The sequence below is a fragment of the Camelus bactrianus genome, chromosome 33 (assembly GCF_048773025.1).
Source record: "Camelus bactrianus isolate YW-2024 breed Bactrian camel chromosome 33, ASM4877302v1, whole genome shotgun sequence".
In the NCBI taxonomy this organism is placed as follows: domain Eukaryota; kingdom Metazoa; phylum Chordata; class Mammalia; order Artiodactyla; family Camelidae; genus Camelus; species Camelus bactrianus.
The window spans coordinates 21,741,794-21,764,682 of NC_133571.1; the positions used below are offsets into that span (position 1 = coordinate 21,741,794).

General features: G+C 43.2%; 1 protein-coding gene across 5 annotated transcripts in view; it reads right to left on the bottom strand.

The window, feature by feature from the left end:
* Positions 1 to 22,889, bottom strand: part of PRDM10 (PR/SET domain 10) — a 74,348-nt gene that overhangs the window by 46,486 nt on the left and 4,973 nt on the right. For all 5 annotated transcript variants that reach the window (XR_006725830.2, XM_045518733.2, XM_010957866.3 and 2 more), the window contains exons 2-5: positions 22,340 to 22,413; positions 5,904 to 6,088; positions 3,351 to 3,515; positions 1,615 to 1,674 (exon numbers count right to left, since the gene is read on the bottom strand). Coding sequence is in view for 4 of the 5 variants with exons in the window: in XM_045518733.2 (XP_045374689.2) it covers positions 1,615 to 1,674; positions 3,351 to 3,515; positions 5,904 to 5,972 (294 nt within the window). In the remaining variant the exon portion in view is untranslated. The remainder of the gene's footprint in view (positions 1 to 1,614; positions 1,675 to 3,350; positions 3,516 to 5,903; positions 6,089 to 22,339; positions 22,414 to 22,889) is intronic.

Below are 22,889 nucleotides of genomic sequence, written 5' to 3' on the forward strand. Positions count from 1 at the left end.
TTTGTTCAAATAAGGACCCACACAAGGTCCGCATACTGCATCTGACTGATACATCTCTAAAGTCTCCTTTAATCTGTAAGCTCCCACTTCTCTTCTTTTTCTCCACAATTTGTCTGTGGGCGAAACCAGGCCATTTGTCCTGTAGGGTATCCCACAGTCTGGCTGTGCTGGATGCATCCCTGCACGTCTTGTAACTTGTCCCACTTTGTCTGTGCTTCCTACGAGGTGGCAGTGAAAGCTACAGACTCAGTCAGATTCAGGTTCAGTTTTGGGGGAGGAACACTTTTTATGTGGTTAAAATGCAGGAGGAGGTTCATTACACCAGGAGGCCTGTGATGAATGCTCTCCAACGTGCAGAGGGGTGAGCTGATCTATTCATTACAAAGTGCCTCATCAGCTTTTTCCTGACGGCAGGAGATGAAAAATGGTGATGCTCTAAGCCAATCATCCCCCTCCTTTATTTATTACTTGGATGCTTCTGTAATGAAATTTCCCTCAACAAGAATGGGGTTGGTGCCCTCATACAAGACCTAGAGAGCAGCCGCACGCCTCCTGCCCTGGGACAGCACAGCGGGAGGCAGCCGTCTGTGAACGGGAGGAGGGCCCTCACCAGACAACAACCCTGTTGGCACCTTGGTCTTGGACTTCCCAGCCTCCAGACCTCTGAGAAATAACCTTCTGTTGTTTGTAAGCCACCCAGTGTTTGGCGTTCTGTGATAGCAGCCCGGATGGACTAGTTGATAGACTGACCTCCCCCCCAAATTGTAGATCACTACCCACCAGGAATAAATGCAACCATAACTGACATGACAAGGAGCCCTAATTCTCTCTAGATTTCATAAATGACACTAACACAACTATTTTCATTTTTCAAATTTTAAAATAGAAGTATCCGAATCCTCTTCTAAAAAATTTAAAAAGCAGGAAGCGCTTACTAATGCGAATTTACTTGATAATCACTCGTGACACTCAGTGGTGCGGCCAAACAGCAATCACACCAGCCAACATGAAAATAAAAGTATCTGGATTCACGTCCCCTCCAGGGTGAGACCGACAGCACGCAGCTTCTGCACCTTCGGGAACACGTTCACAGCGTGGAGGGAAGTAAGGAACGAGTCCCTCCAAGTCAAATAGGGTAGATTAGAAACATGGATAAAAGGGAAGAAACGTTTTAAAAGGAAATCAAGAAGAACCTCAGCTTCAGAAACTACAAGGAGGAAGGCTGCCGCCACATGCCTTTGCAAGTTAAGCAGGAATTTCCCCCCAACATTCAAAAATAGAACAAGTACTAAAATGTTTCCAAATTTCCATAAAGTGACACTTTTAACACTCGGGATTATTCTTTGGAACCTGAACCAATATCAAGTTGATATGCTTATTTTTTAATTTCCCTGACAAACCATTTTGCAATGCCAGGCTATCTCAATATATCCTGACTGAAGTGTGTTAAGTGTCCTGTTCTGCTTTGTTTTCACTAATGGAACTAGAGAATATTCTAAATACATGAGAAACAGACACCCAGAGAACGCACAGTGCAGAGGGCTGGGGCATTCCAGGGAAGGGTAACTTCATAGCATCACCAAACAACAAAAAGGCAAAAAAGCAACTCCTTACCTGCTGAGATGTAGCATCCTGCTGGACATAAGCTACCTGGCCTGGGTCTGTAAACAGAGTCTAGAGCGAAAAAACAAAAAATTATCAATAGATCTTTAGACAACTTGTCTACACGGAAAAAATTATCCTACTGCTAAGCACCAAGTCTTGAGAGAGTTAATTCCCACATAACTAGTAACACTTTCATTAATAAAGAAGAAACAAAGAGTAATCATACATTTAAAGCCTTTCATTCAGGTGGCTCCAAAGAGATTGCGTAAGCTAACCACCCCCACTGGCGAACATACTTCCTACTTCACGATTTTACTCTAAAGCGAAGTCTCTCCTGAGGCTGAATGTCGCAGCCAATGACAAAGGCATCCATGAATGAGGGTGCACGCGTTCACATGTAACCCTGTATCACAGGGGGAGACTTGTAATTAAATGAGGGTGGCTGGAGGTACACCAGCAGAAGAGTACTCTGTGCCCAAGGACTACAACTGTTTCAAACACAAATGCACACTCGTTAACCGAAGAGAAGTAGAAGGAAGATGAATTGAATTGAACGTCCCGAGATTATTTTTTGGACAAAGCCAGTAAAATCATAATTTTAAAAGTTCTCATTATAAACACATAATTTGGGTCATGATGCAGCAAAGCTAACTAGAGGAAGGAAAATCTTCAGAATTATTTTAGCCAGGGTACCACAGAGTATCTCCAATCCAGAAAAATATTCTTTTCTCTAAAGCTTTTAAAAGATTAATTTGTCCAAGGCTTTAGCAAACCCATGGGCTTAAGAACTATAGTTTAAGTGTTGATTCCAGAAGGTTGTAAAAGGGAATTTCAGCCCAGTGTCAGATTTCTTATATTTGGCATTAAGAAATTATCATAATTCGGACACTTAGCAACGTAGGAAAGAACTAAAAGCTAAGCACAGGTCACCCTTTACATAATCTCTGCTAATATTGGTAGGGGATTAAAAACGGAGAAGGGACATTCCAAAAGTACCAGCTGACTATTAGGCGACTTCACCTCTGTATAGACTTGAAAGGTACTTATTAGCTGGGTCCCCTTTCTTCTTGAGAGTGATTTGAGTCTCTTGATTAAATATTACGTGAGGGCACATTTTCATTACCAGGATGCTACTATAAAAGCATGGAACGGATTTCTCTTTAAATATGTTTAAAAGTGCTTTGTACACTGTAAAGTGCTAACAATAACGAACTAACATTTATACACTGGGGAATATTCATGTCATGCATTTGGAAACTAACACTCAGAGTCACTGGGAAAAAAAAGGAGCTGTAACTTTTAGCTGTGCTTCCACACAGTCCTACAGACCAGCCAGTTGTCAGTTAAGAGCAGTTGGCAGGACCCCACGTTTACACGTTTTAAGGGAAATGATCCGTATGTTTTCACGGGGCTGTCTATGATAACACTATACAGAACTAAATGCCACTTTTGGCCTGGCTCTTGGTAACTCAGGAAAAGCACCAAGCTGATCATCTAGTCAGTCAATAGTCAGTGGGGAAGAGAACTCATTCGAGCCTGGTGCACTAACTCCTTACTGCACTTAAATTTAAATAAACAAGCCACGTCTTCCTCTGCCAAGTTGGTTATCAGCTCCTTGACAGCACAGACCTTATCTGACCATTTTCTGCATCATCAACAGCAAAAAGCACCGTGACTACAGAATAAACCTAAATAGCTGGTGAATTAATTGACTAACAAGCTATGAGCAGCAGTGCTCCACGTGCCTGCGCGGCTTCCACGGGATGGATGTAGACCAGCGTGTGCTCCGGCCCATCCACTGACGCGTAGGAGGCACCATCTGCCGTGTACACCACCTGCTGCGGGGGGCGGACCTGGTCATCGGCGTAGACGATCTGGGCTACAGTGCCAGCGTCTGGAACAAAGTGCACCTGGGGAAAAAAAGCCAGCATGTATGTAGCAACCATCCTGGTGGAGTGACACCTGTCTCACAAAGGTGCGTAAGTGACTGAGAACACTACACACTTGCATTTTTAAATGATCCCCAGTAAAAGGAGGATGCAACGGATACACCTCTGTCTACAGCAAGTCAGTGACTGGGGGATGGGATCCAAGGACCCTGTGACTGATTCACTGCTTAATATGAGGCAACCGATTTCAATTCCCTTCTGCCTCCAATGTCCAGTACAGGTATCTCTGCGGAGGAATAATGAGGGAGAGGTTCACTGATGCTGGAAATGTGACAGAAGGTTCCTGGTTGACATTATCGGAATACAAAATATCAATTGTCCTGTAATGTGAAAAAAAAATATGTCAAGACTCAAAAGCCAGTTGCTTGCAACACATCATAAAAATTCTGCTTTATAACTAACAGTGCCTTTTGGCAAACATTAAAATAAACAAGGTCACTTTCTGACAAATTATTTCACGCTCAAGGCCGTTCTGGAGGGGTATCGGTGACCATTTGCTGGACTCAGTGACCTTGCCAACTAGGTGAAGATACAAAAAATTTTAAGAAAGTACTTTTGAGGGGTTTTGGACAACTATTTCACTTGTCACCAGGGGAAATAATTTTCTATCTACCAAGAACTAAAGCAGAAACTGGACTTTGTAAATGCTTTCTGAATAGTCGGCTTTGGAGGCTGAGTTCTTGAAGGCGAGTCTGGCACGCAGTCTGACGTCTGATGTTGAAGGTGTGGAAGCTGATGGCCAAAGTCCACGTTTGGGAGAAAAATGATTTCTGTGCTGATATTGAAGTTAGGCCCGCTTAGGGTGGGATCTCTTCTTCTGTCTTGGCGTAACACCTAACTTTTTCCATTTCAGTTTTTTCCAGTGGGGAACAGTAGATCCCAAAGATGACATAAGCTAATTCAGTCCCCAGAAAGACATAAGTTAATTCAATCCCCAGAAAGAAAACCGGAGGCCAAACACGGCCAAGAGCCCCAGGAGTAAAGTCAACTCCCACTCTGTGCGAAGGGCTGCGTCCAGCTCCTACGCAGATCTCGTCTGCCCATGGAGACATGGTTTGGAAATCAGAAGACGGAGGCTTATAAGGTATTTGTGCTGTTTCGAGTGCTGCAAGATAATTTTGTGAGTTTAGGCTTGTCCATTAACATTAAAATCTTGGACTAGTTTCAGTGCTTAGAAAAGGGGAAAAAATGTCTGCTCAAGAACAGAGTTATCCACGCTTTCCAGCTTGGTTGGCATCACCCTGCTTTCTAGTAAATCAGAACTCCTCGTTGGGAGGAGGAACATGGAGAAGGGGGGGTGCTGAGCTCTACTGTCCACCGCCTGGTTGCCCACAAATGCGGGCCCTGTTTATTAATGGACTACATTTTTGTTTATAAACAAAATGCACCAAAATATATAGAAAAATATACATGAAAACAGACTTCCAAACAGTTTCCATGAGAACAAAAACAGCATCTCTAGTTCTTCTGACAGTATCATCTCTGGAATTTTTTTTCCCAATATTCAGACTCAGACTTTAAAATCAGACCTGATGACCGATTTTATTTATTGTTAATATTTATTATATTGCTTAAGTTAAATAAAATGTATATATTTAAAGGTTTCAATGTTAACTTCCTGATTTTGATAATAATACTATGGTTATATAATTTGATGAAAATTAAATTACAATGACATTTGTATTATAATGCTTTCAAAGGAAGTTTTATACTTTGGTCCCATATAAAGCATGGCTCCATAGGACTGCTGACTCTTCCCAAAATCCAAATCAATATCCAAAATGTAGAGGTTGGCCTTTGCCAAGAACAGACAGAAGAGTGTGTAGCTTGTTACGATAGCCATTTGAAAGGCAGAGATCACCCAATACCACAGCTTTCAATAGGTGACTAACCTCCAGAGCTGTTGACTCAGTGGGACAACTTTCAGTTAGAGGTTTATGTTCTGCATTTGGAAAGAAAAGGGAAAGCCACTCACTTTATAGACAGAGTTGTACTTCCTCACCCGGGAAGAACCAAAGCCCTTTCCTGGATAACATAAAGGAAACACTGCAGCTCGAGGCTTTCAGCACCAATACCAGGAAATAAAACTGGAAGTGAAACAATTGATGACAACAAGGTGGGGGAAAGGCAGGGAAGTCTGTGGGTAGGAAGTAACCCCACTAAACGGCAGTGACTGTGTTCGGAGCTTTCAAAGTGCTGAAACGCTGCCCTTTCCTTACACACCAGTTCCGCACGTTGTTCCGCACGTCAGCTTCCTCCCATGTACAGAGGCACCATGTCTCTAGCTGTCAGCAAACTGAGCCCAACTGAAAACTGCCACCAGCGCCAAGCTAGAAGACCACCCTTCACCTGTGCAGCGCTCTCCTCGTGATCTGCAGACGGAGGCCACACGTGTGAGCTATCGTCTTTGGAATCCATCCCTTCCCTGCTGGACCACTCCAGGGCCGGGCACCTAGAGCCGCGCGGGCTGGGGGACAGTCATCTGTCTACACGTGCATGTTCGCGAAGGACAAACAGGCCTCTCTGCAACGTGCCTGCAAAAAGAGAGAACAGGAACCAAGACTTCCCATGAATTAATACATTTTAATAAATTACAGTTTCATCCACAAAAGGGGGGGGGGAAGCTTTGTAAAAGATAACACACCTGGGCAGAAGGTAGAAATGGAGAAATCACGTGTAATAATGATACAGTGGAGTGCGCGCTTGCCAGTTCTGGGCGCACCTTAGGTGGATGTACCCCTCATCGTGAACGCTAACAACAGTCCTCTTAATTCTCCTGATGAGGAGGACGAGGCCCCCAACGCTCAGTGCAGGTGAGGGACGGGTTCACACCACGTCTCACTGCTGCGGGGCCAGCTCACCCCTCCCTTGCACACTTGTTTAGACACTGACTTCCTGTACCACCTACTCGAAATGAATAGCAGAAGGAGAAAAGCCACATAGCAAAGGAAAGTGGATGAATTTTCTGGGCCACAACTTGGTGAAAACAAACATAAACTTCGCTCTCCCATTTGGTCAATACAGGAGTGATCAGTGAACAAATCAAAAGCCCTACGAAACACCGACATGCACAAAATCCCCATCTGGGAACATCACTGCTTTCCAAATAGGCATTTTACTCAACCTTCCCCTTCAGTGATGGTAAAACACTGGCATTTTAAAGGTCACATGAGACCTGCTGCAGACGGGGCAGCCATGCCTGATCACCTCCTCCCGTACCGCGCTGAAGGAGCACACAGACGGGAACACCACTCAGCTGGGGGTAAGAAAGAGCACTGCCCAGGACCCAGCCACAATTTCCTCCATTATTAATGGAAATAAGCTGAGCAACATTCTTAGACTGCGCATGTTCCAAAAAGAATAGGGGCCGAAGAAGACAGAAAAGCAACTGGAACACCTAATCTCTGGGCCTACGTCTGGAACACAGTAGAGCTGTGTCCAAATCGCCTGGGAGCTTCTTCTGAGACACTGAGGCCCCTGCTCCTGGTCGGCCTCAATGCTGCCACCCTCACCCCCAACACACACACACACACACACACACACACACACACTTGCCCTGCACACACCCTGCCCTCTCCCCTCCATTCAGAGGGTGCTGGAAACAATGCCCACGCCATCAACAGGTGAACACAGAAACAAAGGGCCACGGGGGCACTTTCTGGAGAAATGGAAATCTTCTACATCTTGTATCTAGATTGGGGTGGTGGTCACATGGGGAATTCATTGTCAAAAGTGATCAACCTATTCAATTAAAATATGTGAATTTTTTCCTGTATAAATTATACCCTAATACAGTTGTTTTTTTTTAAGCATACTATGCTTATCTAGTAGTACAATTTAAGCACACGTAAAAGGCAGGGTGAGTTGTCTCATATGTGAATTATATCCCAACAAAGCGGTTATATATTTTTTAAAAGGAACAAAAATATTAAGAAACCTAGGAATAAATATCAACAATAATACAAAGATCTGTAGGAAGAAAAACACAAAACTGACAAAAACACGAAGGGCTCAGTATCACAAAATCATAAAATGTTCCAAATCAGAACTGTTTTTTTAATTCTGTATTTTGAAATAATTTCAGACAGAAAAGCAGCAAAAATAGTACAAAGAATTTCTGTGTTTCTTCACTCAAGTTCCCCGAATGTTACCATTTTACCATGTTTACCTTATAATTCTCTTTTTCTCTCTCCCTCTCTCCTTTTTTTTAACCTTGAACTATTTGAGAGTGAGTTGCAGGCACAAAGCCCCTTTACTACTAAATTCTTCAGTGCCTGTTTCCTAAAAACAGGCCATTTTCTCACATAGCCAGTCCTACTATCAAAATCAGGACATTAGCATTGAAACAGTACTATTCCCTCATTTATAGACCACATTCAAATTTTGCCAATTGTCTGATTACCGTCCTTTGTCGAGAAGGAAACACCTCTTTTCTGGCCCGGGATGCAATCGGGCATCGCACACGGTGCGTCCCACTGTCACATCCCGACAGTGCCCTCTGATCAGAAACAGTCCCTAGTCTTTCCTAGTTCTCCACAACCTTGACATTTCTGAAATGCACAGGCCATTTGTTCTTCAGAATGTTCCTCAACTTGAGTTTGTCTGATGTTTCCTCATGGTTAGATTTGGGACACGTATTTTTAGCAGGAATTAATACCACAAGAGAGATGCTCTTCTTTTCCCATACAGGAATTTGATGGGGTTTTTTTTTTTCAGCTTGGTTTACTGATCACACAAATACTCAAGTGCACAGTGTCCAGGCACTGGGATGCAGCGAGGGTCAAGGCAGGCTTCCCCACGCATGCAGGAAACACACCAGCCCAGAGCACCTTTCTTAAAGGTGCTTATTATTTCTTTCATTTTAATTTTATTTATGTATTTTCTAGTAGTTGGTAAATTCAGCTGGCTGAAAATTCAGAAGGTACAAAAAGGTATTTAGCGGGCAATCTCTCCACCTGGAATCTCTCAGCCACTCCTTAGAAGCACCCTATATCACCGATTTTCCATCTGTTCTTCCAAAGATATTTTATGCATATACAGGCAAAAATATGAACACTCTCTGCCTCTCCGACCACAAACAGCAGCGTACTATTGATTCTATACAAAGTAGCGTCTCTTTTAAACCTGATTTATGCCCCATGATACCACCCCTTTTAAGTTGTTCATACTATGTATCATTTCTTCATTCTTTACTACAACTGCATCACTTCATTACATGAACACGTCATAATGTATTTAATCAATCTTGTGTTGATAAACATTTAGGTTATTTTTAATCTTTTGTGATGAATAAGTTTGGACATACAATGTGTTACATCTTGAATTCTTGCCAAGTCTCTGAGGGATGACACAGTGAGTTACAGTGGCTGAATGACTGTTCAGCAACTGTCAGTCTCTGAACTCCGGCACCGGGGCGCTCCTCTCCCTGTGCCCAGAGCGTGAGGCCGGGGGACGCGGGGGGAAAGCGCGTGCTCTGACCTGTGCAGAGGCAGCACTCGGTACAAGAGGCACAGTGGTTAGGAGCTCAGGCTCTGCACCTGGGGTGGGGCAGCAGTTCTGTGACTTAACTGACCTTCGGCAAAACCTGGAAGTTCTCTAAAGTCCTCTGCTTCTCTGTAAAATGAGGACCATAAGGTTATTGAGACAGCATGAAATAACGCACGTAAAATGCTTAACACAATGCCTGCTACAGAATAAGCCCTCACATACTAGCTTTAAAAAAAAAAAGTACTCAATCATACCACATGGTTCTGTTTGTCTGCCTCCCATCTCAACTCTAAGTTCCTTCAGGTCAAGGAAAGTGAGTAACTCTAGACCTGGCATCTAGATTAGTGGAAGATCCTCAGTGATCTGTATGGATTGGCTGAAAGACACCACAGAGTGCAGTGGGAAGACAGAAGACATCTGATCCCAACGGGGGTGTCCAGGCATGGCTTCTCGGAGAAGGTGACACTTGGAGGAGGAAGAGGAAGAAGCAAGCAGAGGTGGGAAGGGATAGCATATTTACTCCAGACTGAAATACCTTTTTTCTAATCTTGCCAAAATAAGGAAATAGGCATTACAAGACATAAAATAGCAGAAACTGCATAAGGGAAGGATAAAGGGGGAGAAAAAAGGAAATAACTGCTCAGCAGATGTGGAGAAAAATTACAGAACAGTTAATCCACACGGAAAGTCTGCAGGTAAAATTAGCTAAATAGGGGTGAAACACGGCCCACAATGGCAGTGCCCAGTAATTTCAGAATACCGTTAGCAAATAAAGAAGCCTGAGATGTGAAAACTCTTTAATTCAAAAAGTGCCTGGAATCTAAAACAGCGATACCAAATACCCAGATCTTGTTCTTTAGGACAGAATCGCAAGACCCATGGAGCTTCTGTAACTATGAAACTACTTGAAACACCAGTGTGACATTCTGCATTTATTTACTGTATAATACATTGTTGAAGGAAACGGCACTCCAGTCATGACTCGACTACTACATAAGTGGCTCTAAATCCTCTCACATCAGAGACCTCGTCTGTAAAATGAGAGTATGAAGCGGTTTCTAAAGTCTATTCGAGCCTTAAGCTTAGACAGGAAGCAGCAGAGCACAGCAGGAAGTCCACAGGCTCTGAAGTGAACGTCCCAGCTTCCCAACTGGCCCAGGGCTCAGCAGTCACACCCCCTGGTGTAACCACTAAAACTCCCCGAGCCTCAACAGCAGTCTGTGCAAAACGGAGATAATAATCACGTCCTGGTGACACCGAGAGGGCGACATGACACACAGAAAGATCTAGGCCCAGACCAGCACACAGCAGTGCTCCAGTACATCAGCTTCCGTATTTTACAGATGAGCTGTAAGAGCTTCAAAATTTTCAAAACATGTCATATTTTTCAAGCCTAGTAATTCATCAAATAACAAATGCCCCGGACCTGAACTTCCTTTATAGCAAAGCTTGTCATATTTGTTTTCCTTTTTTATTTTTTAATGGCACAATTTATAGAGCCCCATTGATCCTGGTTTATAGGAGACGGGGAGGGAGGAGTCCAGGAGCGACTCCAGCGCTGTCCAACAGGCAGGTGCTGACAGGCTCCGTTAGCGAGGGGCAGGCCTCCTTCCACTCCTCTGCCATAGACTTGAGAGAACCCAGAACCTCAGGCTCTACCTTGTCTGGAAAATGGTCGTCCATCTTCCCTCCTTTTACCCACTGTCCAAAATGTTAGAGACTTCATCTCCAGGAAGAGAAGCATTTCTATCCTCTCTAGGGATTTTATTCACAAATATTTATTAAATACTTAGTATGTGCCAGGTACTGTCCTGGGTCCTTAAGAAACACATATATATATATGTTAGGAAACATATTCATATATATGTATTATATATGCATTTTACACACACACGCACATATGAATGAATAGTGTTAGATAGTTGAAAGTATGAGCTTTAGAATCAGATAAGTCTGGGTTCTATGCCTCCAAATCTACCATGTGCTTAGTAGGCCTGATGTCAGTCAGCCACAAACGGATGCTCGGTCTCACTGGGAAATCCAAATTATCTGCCCAGCGTGGCTGCTGTAAGAATTAACAGTCTGCATCTCATCAAGTCTCTAACGCACTTTTCTCACATGTTAACATCTCTGAACGAGGTCTGTTCTACAACACTGGGTCCCGCGGTCGCTGTCACCCAGGGGCGGTCAGGATGTGGATGCACCGCCCGCCTGTGTGTGACCTTGCTCACGGCCCTTCATGACTTCAGCCCCTGCTTCGCTGAATCACGTGTGTTGTCGGCAGCAGACACTCTGAGTGTAACTGCCATTTTAAATGTCTTCGAAAAGATGACATGATAATTTGCCATTAAAACTGAAAGGCATGGGAACAGGAGCTGGGCATGAACTTGATTAGGGAAGCAGACATCCACCACTGGAAAAATGACATTGCCAACCAAACCTATGGGACTCGGGTACAAGAGACGGCAGTGCGAATGGTGCTGGTATTGGGCGCTGTGATTTCTGAGCCACGTGGGAAGACGGGCCTGCCACAGGCCAAGTGAGAAAACACCGGGATCAGAACTCCCAGAATGGGCACCAGCCGCTGGGAAGTCTGCACATCAGGTGATGATTCCTCCGACTTTTCCTGCGCACGAAAAGGGCTTCAGAGACTATCGGCTAAGGGTCCTCTTCTTTGAAAGGTTGTTTTTTCCAGCCAAGGTTGTGGTACTCCTTTCTTCATGCCTCACAAGAGGCACACAAGCAAATCTTTCCTCATGACCACCCAAGAAACGTGGGCTTTATTTTCCTAGTTCAGGTAAGACCTTTGCACGCACCAAAAGACAAAGACTGATCCTCCCATCCCGTCTGACAGTTTGGCAGCAACGCACCAGAACCCCATCAGGTCATTCAAAATAACTCTCACCATTCCCTCAAGGAGAAGCCCAGGCTAAGGACATGCTGGGGGTCTGAGCCTGACGATTCCACATGAATATCCTTGAGAGTTCAAAAGGAACCAGCACTCAGTGTGAGTTCTAAAGAGAGAGAAGCCTTGATGTTTGCCTCTTCCCTTTTTACAGAGAACAGCTGGTTGGCTGGTAAAATGTGGCAGCAGTTTCAAAGAGAAATCTAACAGGAGTCCCCCCTTGTGCTCTTACAAGATTTCAGGGGGAAACCACAAACAGCGGTCTATCACAGACTGCAGACCATTAGCATCCGACTTGAGGGATGTTCACAGAGTAAACGCACACGGACCAAGGAACAGAGCACCATGGTCTCCCAAAGACACTGCCGCCATCCGCCCCCACCCGCCAGCGGGCTGCAGAAGGCAGGGTCCCCCATCCCACCAAGATGACTTCAGGCTGGTCTGCGCCTCTGTAGGACTCTAAGCCAGAGCCTGCTCCAAGGTTTGAACTTCCAGGGATGGCAGCAGAAATTTTGAGGTGCTTCTTAGGGAACCTCTTCTATGGTGGGCCCTGAATTCCATTGTTTTCTTCCCAGCAAAGTGAGACTCCCGAAATCCCACTCTGCTAGCCAGCTGCTCTTGGCTGGACCGCCAGCCTCCTGACCGGCACAGCCTAGGCAGCAAGAGCTCTAGGGGAAAATCGGCTGGACCTCAGGCTCCCTCCTTGCCTCGGGGGTGCTGGCTGCTCTGTTCTGACAGCCTTCGCAGCTCTTCACCCGAAATGTCTGATCTCCCCAGCCCCTCATAGAGCCCTTTCCTACCAGCTTCCCGGCCTCCGGGGAGTCAGAAAATGCTCCAAGGGGAAAGTCAGGTGCAAAACACTGGGCTTATTTCAGAAAGCATCCCCTCTCTCCAGAATCTGACCTCTCAGAACTGGCTGCCTTGGTAGGAAACTGAGGGCAATCCTAGGGGATGAGACGGTGGGAAACGTGCCCCCTTTGACCTTGTGTCTCTGTTTATCAAACTTTGAGAACTTGTGGGCACCGGTTACGGGTAGACCCTGGTAAGAAGAGCACTGTCATGGGGCATGTCTAATATGACAGTGTCATCAAGATATAACAGAATCACTAAACAGGTCATTGCTTTATCAAGGAGCAGAAAGCAATGAGAAAGCTTTGGAATATCAGCGGGATCTTAAAACACCGTGTTGTTATTAAAATGTGATTCTCCCCACTTTGAAAGTAAACACGCCTCCACATGCACTGCAATGGAGGAAAGGTCCCCAGTCCCACCCAAGACCAAGCTCTCGGCTCGGGCTGCTCTGTGCTGGTCCGGCTGGTCCCTCCAGGGCTGCACACCCCGCCCTCTGCAGCCCCTGTAGGACCTCCCTGTAGGACCATTCACATCGGCACATGTGCACGGCACCCCCCATCTTTATTATGCGCGGGTTATATTTCAATAAACTGTTTATGTTAAACAAACTTTCCCTTGAGCCCACTGACCTGCGCACCGACCTCCACCTCTCTCTGCTCCTTCTCACACACGGCCACCTCCACTTCCTCCCCCACATTCCCTCCCCCACATTCCCTCCCCCACATTCCCTCCCCAGCTGGCCTTCCACCCACCACCCCAGGCTGCACTTGTTTTTTCCACCTTTTTTTTTCTTTCTTTTTTTTTGGGGGGGGGCAGTTAGGTTTATTTATTTTTAAATTTTTTTAATGGCAGTACTGGGGATTGAACCCAGGACCTAGTGCTTGCTAAGCACGCACCCTATCACTGAGCTACACCCACCCCTCCCCACAGCTAGTTCTTAAATGAACACATGGAACAGTCCTGCCTTAGGAGGGAATCTGCTGCTGAATGAAAACTCTTTAAGGATGAATTCTCATCAATAAAAAGTGTATTATCATTAAAAATGACAGTGCACTACTGCTTACAAGGGTGAGTAACTAACTACACATATAATATCAATGCTTATAACTGAACTTGAATGAGCAGGAAGGAAAAAAACACAAAGAGGAGAAAAAGCAAACGACTCATGACATCATCCAGTACTGTAAACGAGCAAATACAAATATTCATGCCAACTATATGACTACAAAGGTACGTGGAACTCAGCTGCTCTCATGTTACACAAAATCAAAATCAGTCCTTGTAAATGCACAGAGTACAGTGCAAGCCAAACATGGTAGTAAAAGGAATTCTCTGAGAAGCCCACTCATTATAACCTAAGATGTTCATCTTGCCGGGTGACTGTACAGTGTCTGAAATGTCTGTATCCCCAACCTGGGTCATGATCACGACAGCACCGTGAGATTAGTTCAGATGCCACCATCCCCATCACACTTGGAGGAGCCGACCTTACAGTGGTTAAAACCCAGGCTCAAGCTGGCATGGCCAAGGCCAGGGGGAGGGCAGTTCCGGGACTAGAATGTACATCTCACGCCTTCCCCGCGGCCTCGTGCAACCTGCCTTAGTTAACAGGATGGACAGCAATCCAGGGATGACAGTCAGAAGTGTCGGCAGTCACACGTCAACAGTATTCCCCCACGTAGGTCCTTACACAATACCTGGTGCCTCACCCTGGCCCTCCGCTGCCTGCCATCCACCCACTCCCTCCTCCCCCACCTCCAATGCCGCTGCATGAATTCGCACGAGAGGAACAGAGCCCCACAGTCAGGCGGCCGGGATGCAGGCTCCTCAGCCTCCACCTGCTCACTGCAAGACCGGGGACAAGTCACTTTACTTCTTGGGCCTTAACTCCCTCATTTATAAAACAGGAACAACAGCAATGAAACCATGAAATCAGTGACATGAAACACCACACCTGGCGTCTGGGAAACACTTGGAAATGCTCATTGCTGCGGTTGTTCTGGTTACTGATATTAATCATTAATGCGCCCTAACAGTTCGTGTCCACTCCTACGGCGGACAGGAAGGGGCGCCTCTGGCTCTTGCCCTGCTACTGTGTAAGCAAGCAGCACATTCCTGGACTTCAACTCACACAGAGGGTAAGCTCTCCACTCCCAGTAAAGGTTCTTCCAGCTAAGGAAACGTACATCGTAGCTTCAGAATTATAGCTGAACATAACTTACATGGCCTCACTCTCAGCAAAACACTAATCTGCTTAACAGCGGCAACATCTTTCACGCCATGTCAGCTAACCGCACCAAGCCGCCTTTGTTAATGCTATTCCAGTGGCATAGCGACCACTAGCGAGTGTCGCTGAGTGAGAAGGAAAACTGGAACCTTCACACCCTGCTGGTGAGAGTGCAAAATAGTGCAGCTGCTGTGGAAAACAGTCTGGCAATTTCTAAAGGCTAAACAGAGTTATCAAATGACCCAGCGGTTTGTCACCAAGGTATAATAAACCCAAAGTAAATAAAAACACATGTCCACATTACAACTTGTGCCTGAATGTTCATGGCAGCACAACTCATAACAGCTATAAAATGGAAACAACCTAAATATCCATCAACTGATGAACACAGAGAGAAAATGCAGTATCCATGTAATGGAATACCACTCAGCAAAAAAGGGCATGAAACTGCTACATGCTACAGCAAGAATGAGCCTTGAAAACTCTGCTAAGCGAAAGAAGCTGGTCACAAAGGAGCACATGCTGAATGATTCCATTTACATGAAATATGCAGAAAAACAAATCAACAGCGATAGAAAGTGGGTAAGCGGTCGCCCAGGGGTTGGGATGAAATGGGGAGTTAAGGGGTGATGGCTAAGAGGTGTGGAGTTTCTGTGGGGGTTATGAAAATATTTTAAAATTGATTGTGCCAACAGCTGCATAACAGTGAGTATACTAAAGCCACTGAATTGTTTGCTTTAAATGAGTGAATTGTATGGTATGTGGATTAAATCTCAAGCTGTTTTTTAAAAGGAAAAAAAAGATGGGCATTTAGGAAAAAAAAGATGGGCATTTAAATCAATGCGAACCTTCTAGGAAGCAATTTGGTGATAAACATCAAGAACTTAATATATAGAGAGACAGACAGAGAGAAAGGGAGAATAATATTTGGGCATTTCTGATGAAAGCAGCTTGAGAAAGTTCCAGAGGCAAGGGAAACTGAGAACGTGCTCAGGCACTAGTAACCATAAGAGAGAAAAGCCTCAAACGACAGTTAGGACAGGCCTACAGAAGACTTCAAGGTGAAGAAGTCCAGCTCCCAAAGTTTATGAACTGGTTTTATCACATTCACCTAAGAACCTAGGCAAAAAAAAAAAAAAAAAAAAAAAAAATCAGCAAATTCCAGACTCTCACCCTGGAATTTTGTATTCCATCAATTGCAGAGGCAGAGGGGAGAGCAGGAATCCTTGTTTACAAACCTCTCCAGATGATCTGAAGTCAGTCAGACCGGGCTAACCTTTCACAACAGGGTAAGAAGAATGTTTTATCATGGCAGTAACACTTCTTAGAAAATCATTCTAGAAGCAGTATGAGGAACTGATTATATCAAGGCCACAAACTGCCTTTAGGAAGCAGGGTACAAAGGTGAACACTGAATTCTTACTCCAACTTCATGATACTAACAGCTATTAACACACAGACTCTCAGTGCTCAAAGTCACCTTTTTAAAAAGAGACTTTCTAAAATTACTGAACAGAACTTTAGCAAGAATCCTTACAGCTTTCTTCAAAACATGCAACTTACCAGCTTCTCTAATATGCGTGTGCTACGTACGTCTCAGAATTCTGAAAAGACTGGGTGGTTGTTCATTCAGGGTGGTCTTCCTCGCCAATCAGATTAGTCTCAAGCACATTTGATTTTTTAGCTTCCCTTCGCCACATGATAACAAGCAAATCTGTCCCGTGCACTTAACCAGGAATATTTGAAATAAGCTTTGTATGCAAATATGGATTTATGAGGAACAGTTGAAGACTGAAAGATTGATACAAATGACTCATCACGTAACACTAAGCACCCATGTTTTCCAGCTGTGAGTAACAGATTGTGTAGCCCTGAGCACAGTCCCTCCAGCCCCCTTTTTCCACAGTCGTGTTTGTTCACAAGAGAGCTGGCGGGGGTACAAATCCGAGCTGCGGCCCGGGCACCCCTGTACGCAGAAGGCTATCTGGCCCACTTATCTCCAGCTCTTTTGTTGAACTAGCAATTGCAGTAACTAAATAGGAGACTTGCAGGTGGGTCTTCTGGGGCCCTGAAAGCCTTTCTCACAGATGGTTCTGGGTGGTAACTGACTCGACAATCACAAATCCAGATTAGGATAAAATATTTGATAATGTAAAGAGGCATAATCTCAAGTACTAAGCTATTTCCTCAGTAAATTCAAGGGCTTTAAAATGTTTTAACTGGAAAAAAAAGAAATTTAAAATTAAGATTGCTTAGAGGAAACTATTCTAGAGCACAATTTTTAAAATTTAAGAGTCTATAATACAGCTCCTGAAACGTGCACAGCCTCTTTTCAAAGAGACTTGGACCATGGCCCTGCCCGGGACTAAGAAGCAAAGTGACAGTGTTTGAAGTAACTGCCTTTATATCCAATTCAGTTCCCCTGTGAACAGGTAATTTGGGCCTTGACCTCCTGTTCATTTCCAAATTCTCATTCCTCAACCTCAGTCACTTGTCTGCAAAGTTAAATATGAAACATAGGATGGTCAAAAGCAAGCATTTAATGAACAAGGTGGTGAGCCCAGACAGACGACACAATGAGGCAGTTACTGCCTTCATAAAAACTCTGTATTAATGGCATATAATCAACAATTGTGATCTAATTTCAACCTCCTCCATCTTAATAAAACTACTACAAAAGGCCAGCAATCCACTGGCCTAGTACTCAGAGATGTCTTCTACAAGCCAGGACGTTTCTTAAAGTGTTTTCTCAGTACAGAGTAGTGGGAAAATACTGGAAGCGAAGGCAAGTGAAAGTTCTTTATCTTGACAGCTGGAATAGTAACAGCTGATTTACCTGCTCCCAGGCCAACCGATGAGAGGGAGCGGGATGTTGGTTACAGTTACTACAGTGGTAAAGGGTGTATTCCCAGTGTTAGTAACTATTTAACTTATGAAGCTGAGTATTAGATCATAAAGGCACTGTAATCCAGAAAAGTCTTATTTCCAAGTAAAAGAATGACTTAATACATTTTCATTATTAAATAATTAATTAGAGAATAAATATGTCTTAGCTGTACGCGAGGGTTCTCTCAACTGACGTATTTCACTAGATAATATGCATATTTCAACTTAAAATTTTGATAGAATTTTAAAACTATGTGATTAACACTTTCTTCCATAAGGAGAGACAAAACAGTGGCATCCTATTCCTGTTTAGAGCAGGGAGGGTGTAGCTCAGCAGCAGGGTGCGTGCTTAGCATGCATGAGGTCCCGGGTTCAGTCCCCAGTACCTCCATTAAATAAATAAACCAATAAATAAACCTAATTACCCTCCTCCCCAAAAAAAACAAATAAACAAAAATATCCAGAATTTTATTCCTGTTTGGAACCATCAGTCATACCTACTCTGCAAACACTTACTGGACCACTTCCTTCAGGTGTAGGCTACACATGTTGGACTCATTTGCAAATCCAGAGGAGATAAGGGAGACCACAAAATTAGAATCCCTTAACAGATGCAGCTCTTTAGTTTAGAAATCAGCATAATCACAGTTCATCTGACAGAAAACACACACCGTGGATATTCAACGTCACTGAAGGACGTAACCAGCAGCACAGTAATAACTGTGGTGACTGCCCCTCACTGAGCACCTATCACACGCCAGGCGTCGTGAGGTGGCCTTTAAATACTCAGTTTCCCTGAATCCTCACAACAACCAAAAGTTATTACTTTCCAAGGTCATAGCGCTGAGAAGTGGGATGTGACCCCAGGCCCCCTGTACTACAGAGAAAGCGTAAACGTCTCTTTCCTTCTCTGCTGCGCACCTTTCCTCTGAGGCAAAGCTGCCAGAACCAAGCCGGCTGCACCGGCTGCCGGCTCGGCCTCCTACCAGATGATGCAATCACTGGGCGAGGCTTGATCTCAAAGGAACCAGGAGAGGTTGTAATCTCCCAGACCCACAAACAGATTTAATTAAGCAAAGGATTCAATAGCCAGAGAGCTGAGGTAACTAACTAGAAAGCTATGGTGAAGGGTATTCCCTCTAAAAATCCATATAACAATTTTTTTTCAACACAACAATGTATTTATCAAATGCCTATTCTGTGCCCAGCATTGTTTTGGGAAATGAAGAACAGACTGGATGGAAGATTTTATTAACATATTCAGCAGAATGAGAAAATATATAAATAACATTTATTTACCATTGCACTGAAAAAAGAAAGCTGTTTGTGTACAGAACACAGCAGCCCTCAAATGTTAACTAAATCAGCTCATATCAGGAAAATTAATTACTCCAGATACTCTTCCTGGTTCTCTCGTGCGTATGCAGTTCTCTAACAGCAATCGCCAGGCTGTAGAGTCTGAGCATCTTTGACTTTCTAGGCAATGCCAAGCTGCTTCCTAAGTAGTCATACCAGTTTCTATTCCTACCAGCCAGCTATGACTATGTTCTTTTTTTTTTTAATTCTTATTTTTTTATTGAAGTGTAGTCGATTCACAATGTTAGTTTCAGGTGTACAGCAAAGTGATTCAGTTATACATAGACATAACTTTTTTTTTCAAGATTCTTTTCCATTATAGCTCATTAACAAGAAACTGAATATAGCTCCCTGTGCTATACAGTAGCGGTGTGACCGCTCTATCGCTCACCAGCTTCAGGACTTGCTATTGCCAGCTGTAATTCAGGGGCACAGTAACACGGCACTGTGGTTGTAATTTGCACTTCCTTGGTTATTAACAAGGTTGAACACCTTCTCATATGTTTATCAGAGTTTTGGATTTCTCCTCTTCTGAAGTGCCTGTTCAAGAGTTTTGCCCATTACTCTTAGGGCATGTAACATCTTACATCACAGACCTTTCTCTAAGGCGGAGGGTACAGCTCAGTGGTAGAGCGTGTGCTTAGCATGCACGAGGTCCTGGGTTCAACCCCCAGTACCTCCTCTAAAAAGTAAATAAACCTAATTTACCTCCTTCCTGCCCCCCCCAAAAAACCTTTCTCTCCACTGAGTCATGAACTTATACTCCTGTGTCAACTTCTAAATGTTTTATTATTTGGCCTTTTATCTTCCATGCCTCTTAGATTATAAATCAAGTGTTTGAGTATGTGTGAGACTGTCCGGACTCCTTGTGGTGCTCTATTGGTCTATTCCTCTATCTTTGTGCCAGTATCACACTGTCTTACCTTTTTTATTGAGGTATAGTAGATTGACAATGTTATGTTAATTTCTGGTGTACAGCACACTGATTCAGTTATACACGTATGTTCCCTTTCACATTCTTTTCCCTTACAGACTATGACAAGACACTGAATACAGTTCTCCACACTATCTTAATTTTTGTAGCTCTTCCTGAGCCCTAGGACACTAGTTTTTCCAACTTCTTTTTCTTTGTCAAGAGTGCTTTGCCTTTTCTTTGGCCTCGGCAAAAATTGTTATCAGCTTGTCTAGTTTTTTTTTTTTAATTTGCTGGGATTACATTAAATCCATAAGTCAGTTTCCAAAAAATTTATGCCTTACAATATTAAATCTTCCAATCCTCGACCCAGTGTGTCTCTCCATTTATTTAGATTTTATTTAAAGTCACTCAATAAAGCTCTAGAATTTTTTTCTGTAAAGGTCTTATGCATATTTTTTAGATTTAAAATACATCACCTACATCTTATAACTGTTGAAAAACCATGAATCTGAAAGAGCCATGATTTTTTAAATGATGTACAAATATATATAATCTTTTGATACAATACCTAAGGTTTGGGGAAAGTATATATAAATATGAATATCAACTTTCTTAAATTTTTTAAATGAAACAAAGTTCATCAGAGCACAGTGAGTGCTCCATAACTTGGTTTTACTTCTAGAATCATTGTTTTGTGGTTACATCACTGCAGTGGTTTAACATACTTGAGAAAACTTGTGTGTCACATAACAAGTGTCCTAAAAATCTATTGGTCAGAGGTCCTTGTATCTGTCAAGTTATGAAGTCCTGGAAATCCAGAATAATTTCAATTCATCAACTTCAAGAGAAGAAGAATAAAAGAGAAGATGAATAAATGATGAGTAAGAGGCTAAAATCTTATAAATGTATACACCACTGCCTGGGGCGGCCCAGGCACCTTGCTCCCGCCTCTCTCACATAATTCACTAAACTTCTGCCTCCTTTTTCTCATTTGTAAAGTAGTTACAACACTGTTCTGTCACTATCACACAGTAAGGATTAAATGTAAACAGGTGCCTTAGAAAGGACACTTAAAAAGTCAGTCAAACACAAAGCAATAATTAGTCACAGGATTATAGCTAGTCCTCTCTCAGAAGAACATTACTATAAGGTTGTCTATAATCATGGCTTGTGGCAAGACTGATAATAACCCCCAACAAATTGGCCCCAAAACCTTCAAGCCATGCCAACAAGAAGGTGAGATTTTCACACAAAAAATAAGAATTTTGAAGGAAAGGAGGAAAATTTCAGAAATCACTTTGAATGTCTAAAGTTATCCTTTATCCCTCTGAACAGCTTAGCATCCCAACAAGCGAACGGCATTTTTGTCCTGCATTCTACATGAGAGGACTAACTGGTATCCAAAGCTTCTAGGAACCTATAATATGTTTAGGAAGCAAGAAATAAGCACAAACAGTTCCTCCACGATACTAATTAAATACTCAGAAAACTTACAATTATTACAAAGCAGTACAAAACTCCTGGAGCACATTCAGAGACAACAGGGATCACTTACAACCCACCCAGTCCAGCAAGGAACGTGTGACTTCACCTTGCTCCAGGACAGGGCTGCGCCAGACACCTGTCGGTGTATGGCCCATGAACTAAGAATGGTTTTTACATTCTAAAATGATTGAAACTTTATCAGAATGATTTTAGGATATAGGACCCTTTTATAACATAAAACAAAGACAATATTGTGTATCAGGAGTTAGCAAACTTCTTCTGCAAAAGACAGTCAATATTTTAGGCTTTTCAGGCCATATATGATATCTGTCACATATTTTTTTCTGTTGTCTTTTTTTTTTTTTAACAACTCTTTACATATAAAAACCATTCTTAGTGTGGAGTTTTTAGAGAAGCAGGCCACAGGTTGAATTTGTCCCATGGGCTACAGTTTGTTAAATCCACCTATATATGGATTGATACATATATTTATACATAAAAGTATAGAAAATATAAAATGCATTCACAGAAGAGTCACAATAGTTCTTACCTCAGAAAGGAGATAAAGCAGAATAGGAAGGGGATGTTAAGACAAAGGGTCATATTAATCTGGAATGTTTTATTTATTTCATTAAAAATCTAAAGCAAATATGAAAAAAAAGAAAGGTTACCAATGGTTCAGTTTGGGATCATGGGTCCACGATGCTCTGTTTTCGTTACTCTTTATACTTTCTTGCTTTAAATTCTGCAAATAAAAGCATAATCAAGAAAAATTAAATTAAATTTAAATTAAATGGTTGAAAAGACTCAAGAATATTTCATGACACATGGAAATTACATTACTTCCAGTTTCAGGATCCATAAAGTTTCATTGGAACCCGGGATGCTTTCCCACAAGGGGTGGAGAGTAGTGTGTGACAGGGACCAGGTGGCCCCCAAAGCGGCAAATGGTTACTATCTGGTTCTTTACCAAAAAAAAGTTTACTGACCACTGCTCCAGAAGGATGAAAGGGATTCTGGTGGGCAGAACCAGGGGAGAAAGGAACAAACATCCTATTTGAGAAATCAAGGTATGAAAACATGAAGGAAAGCTCCAGAATCTTGCAGGGAGTGGGAAGACGGGTTTGGCTGAAGCAGAAGTTCCAAAATCAATAAACAATTACTGAGCTACTGAGGACTATCTGCTCTGTTATTGAGCCAATAATACGACCATGGTAAGTG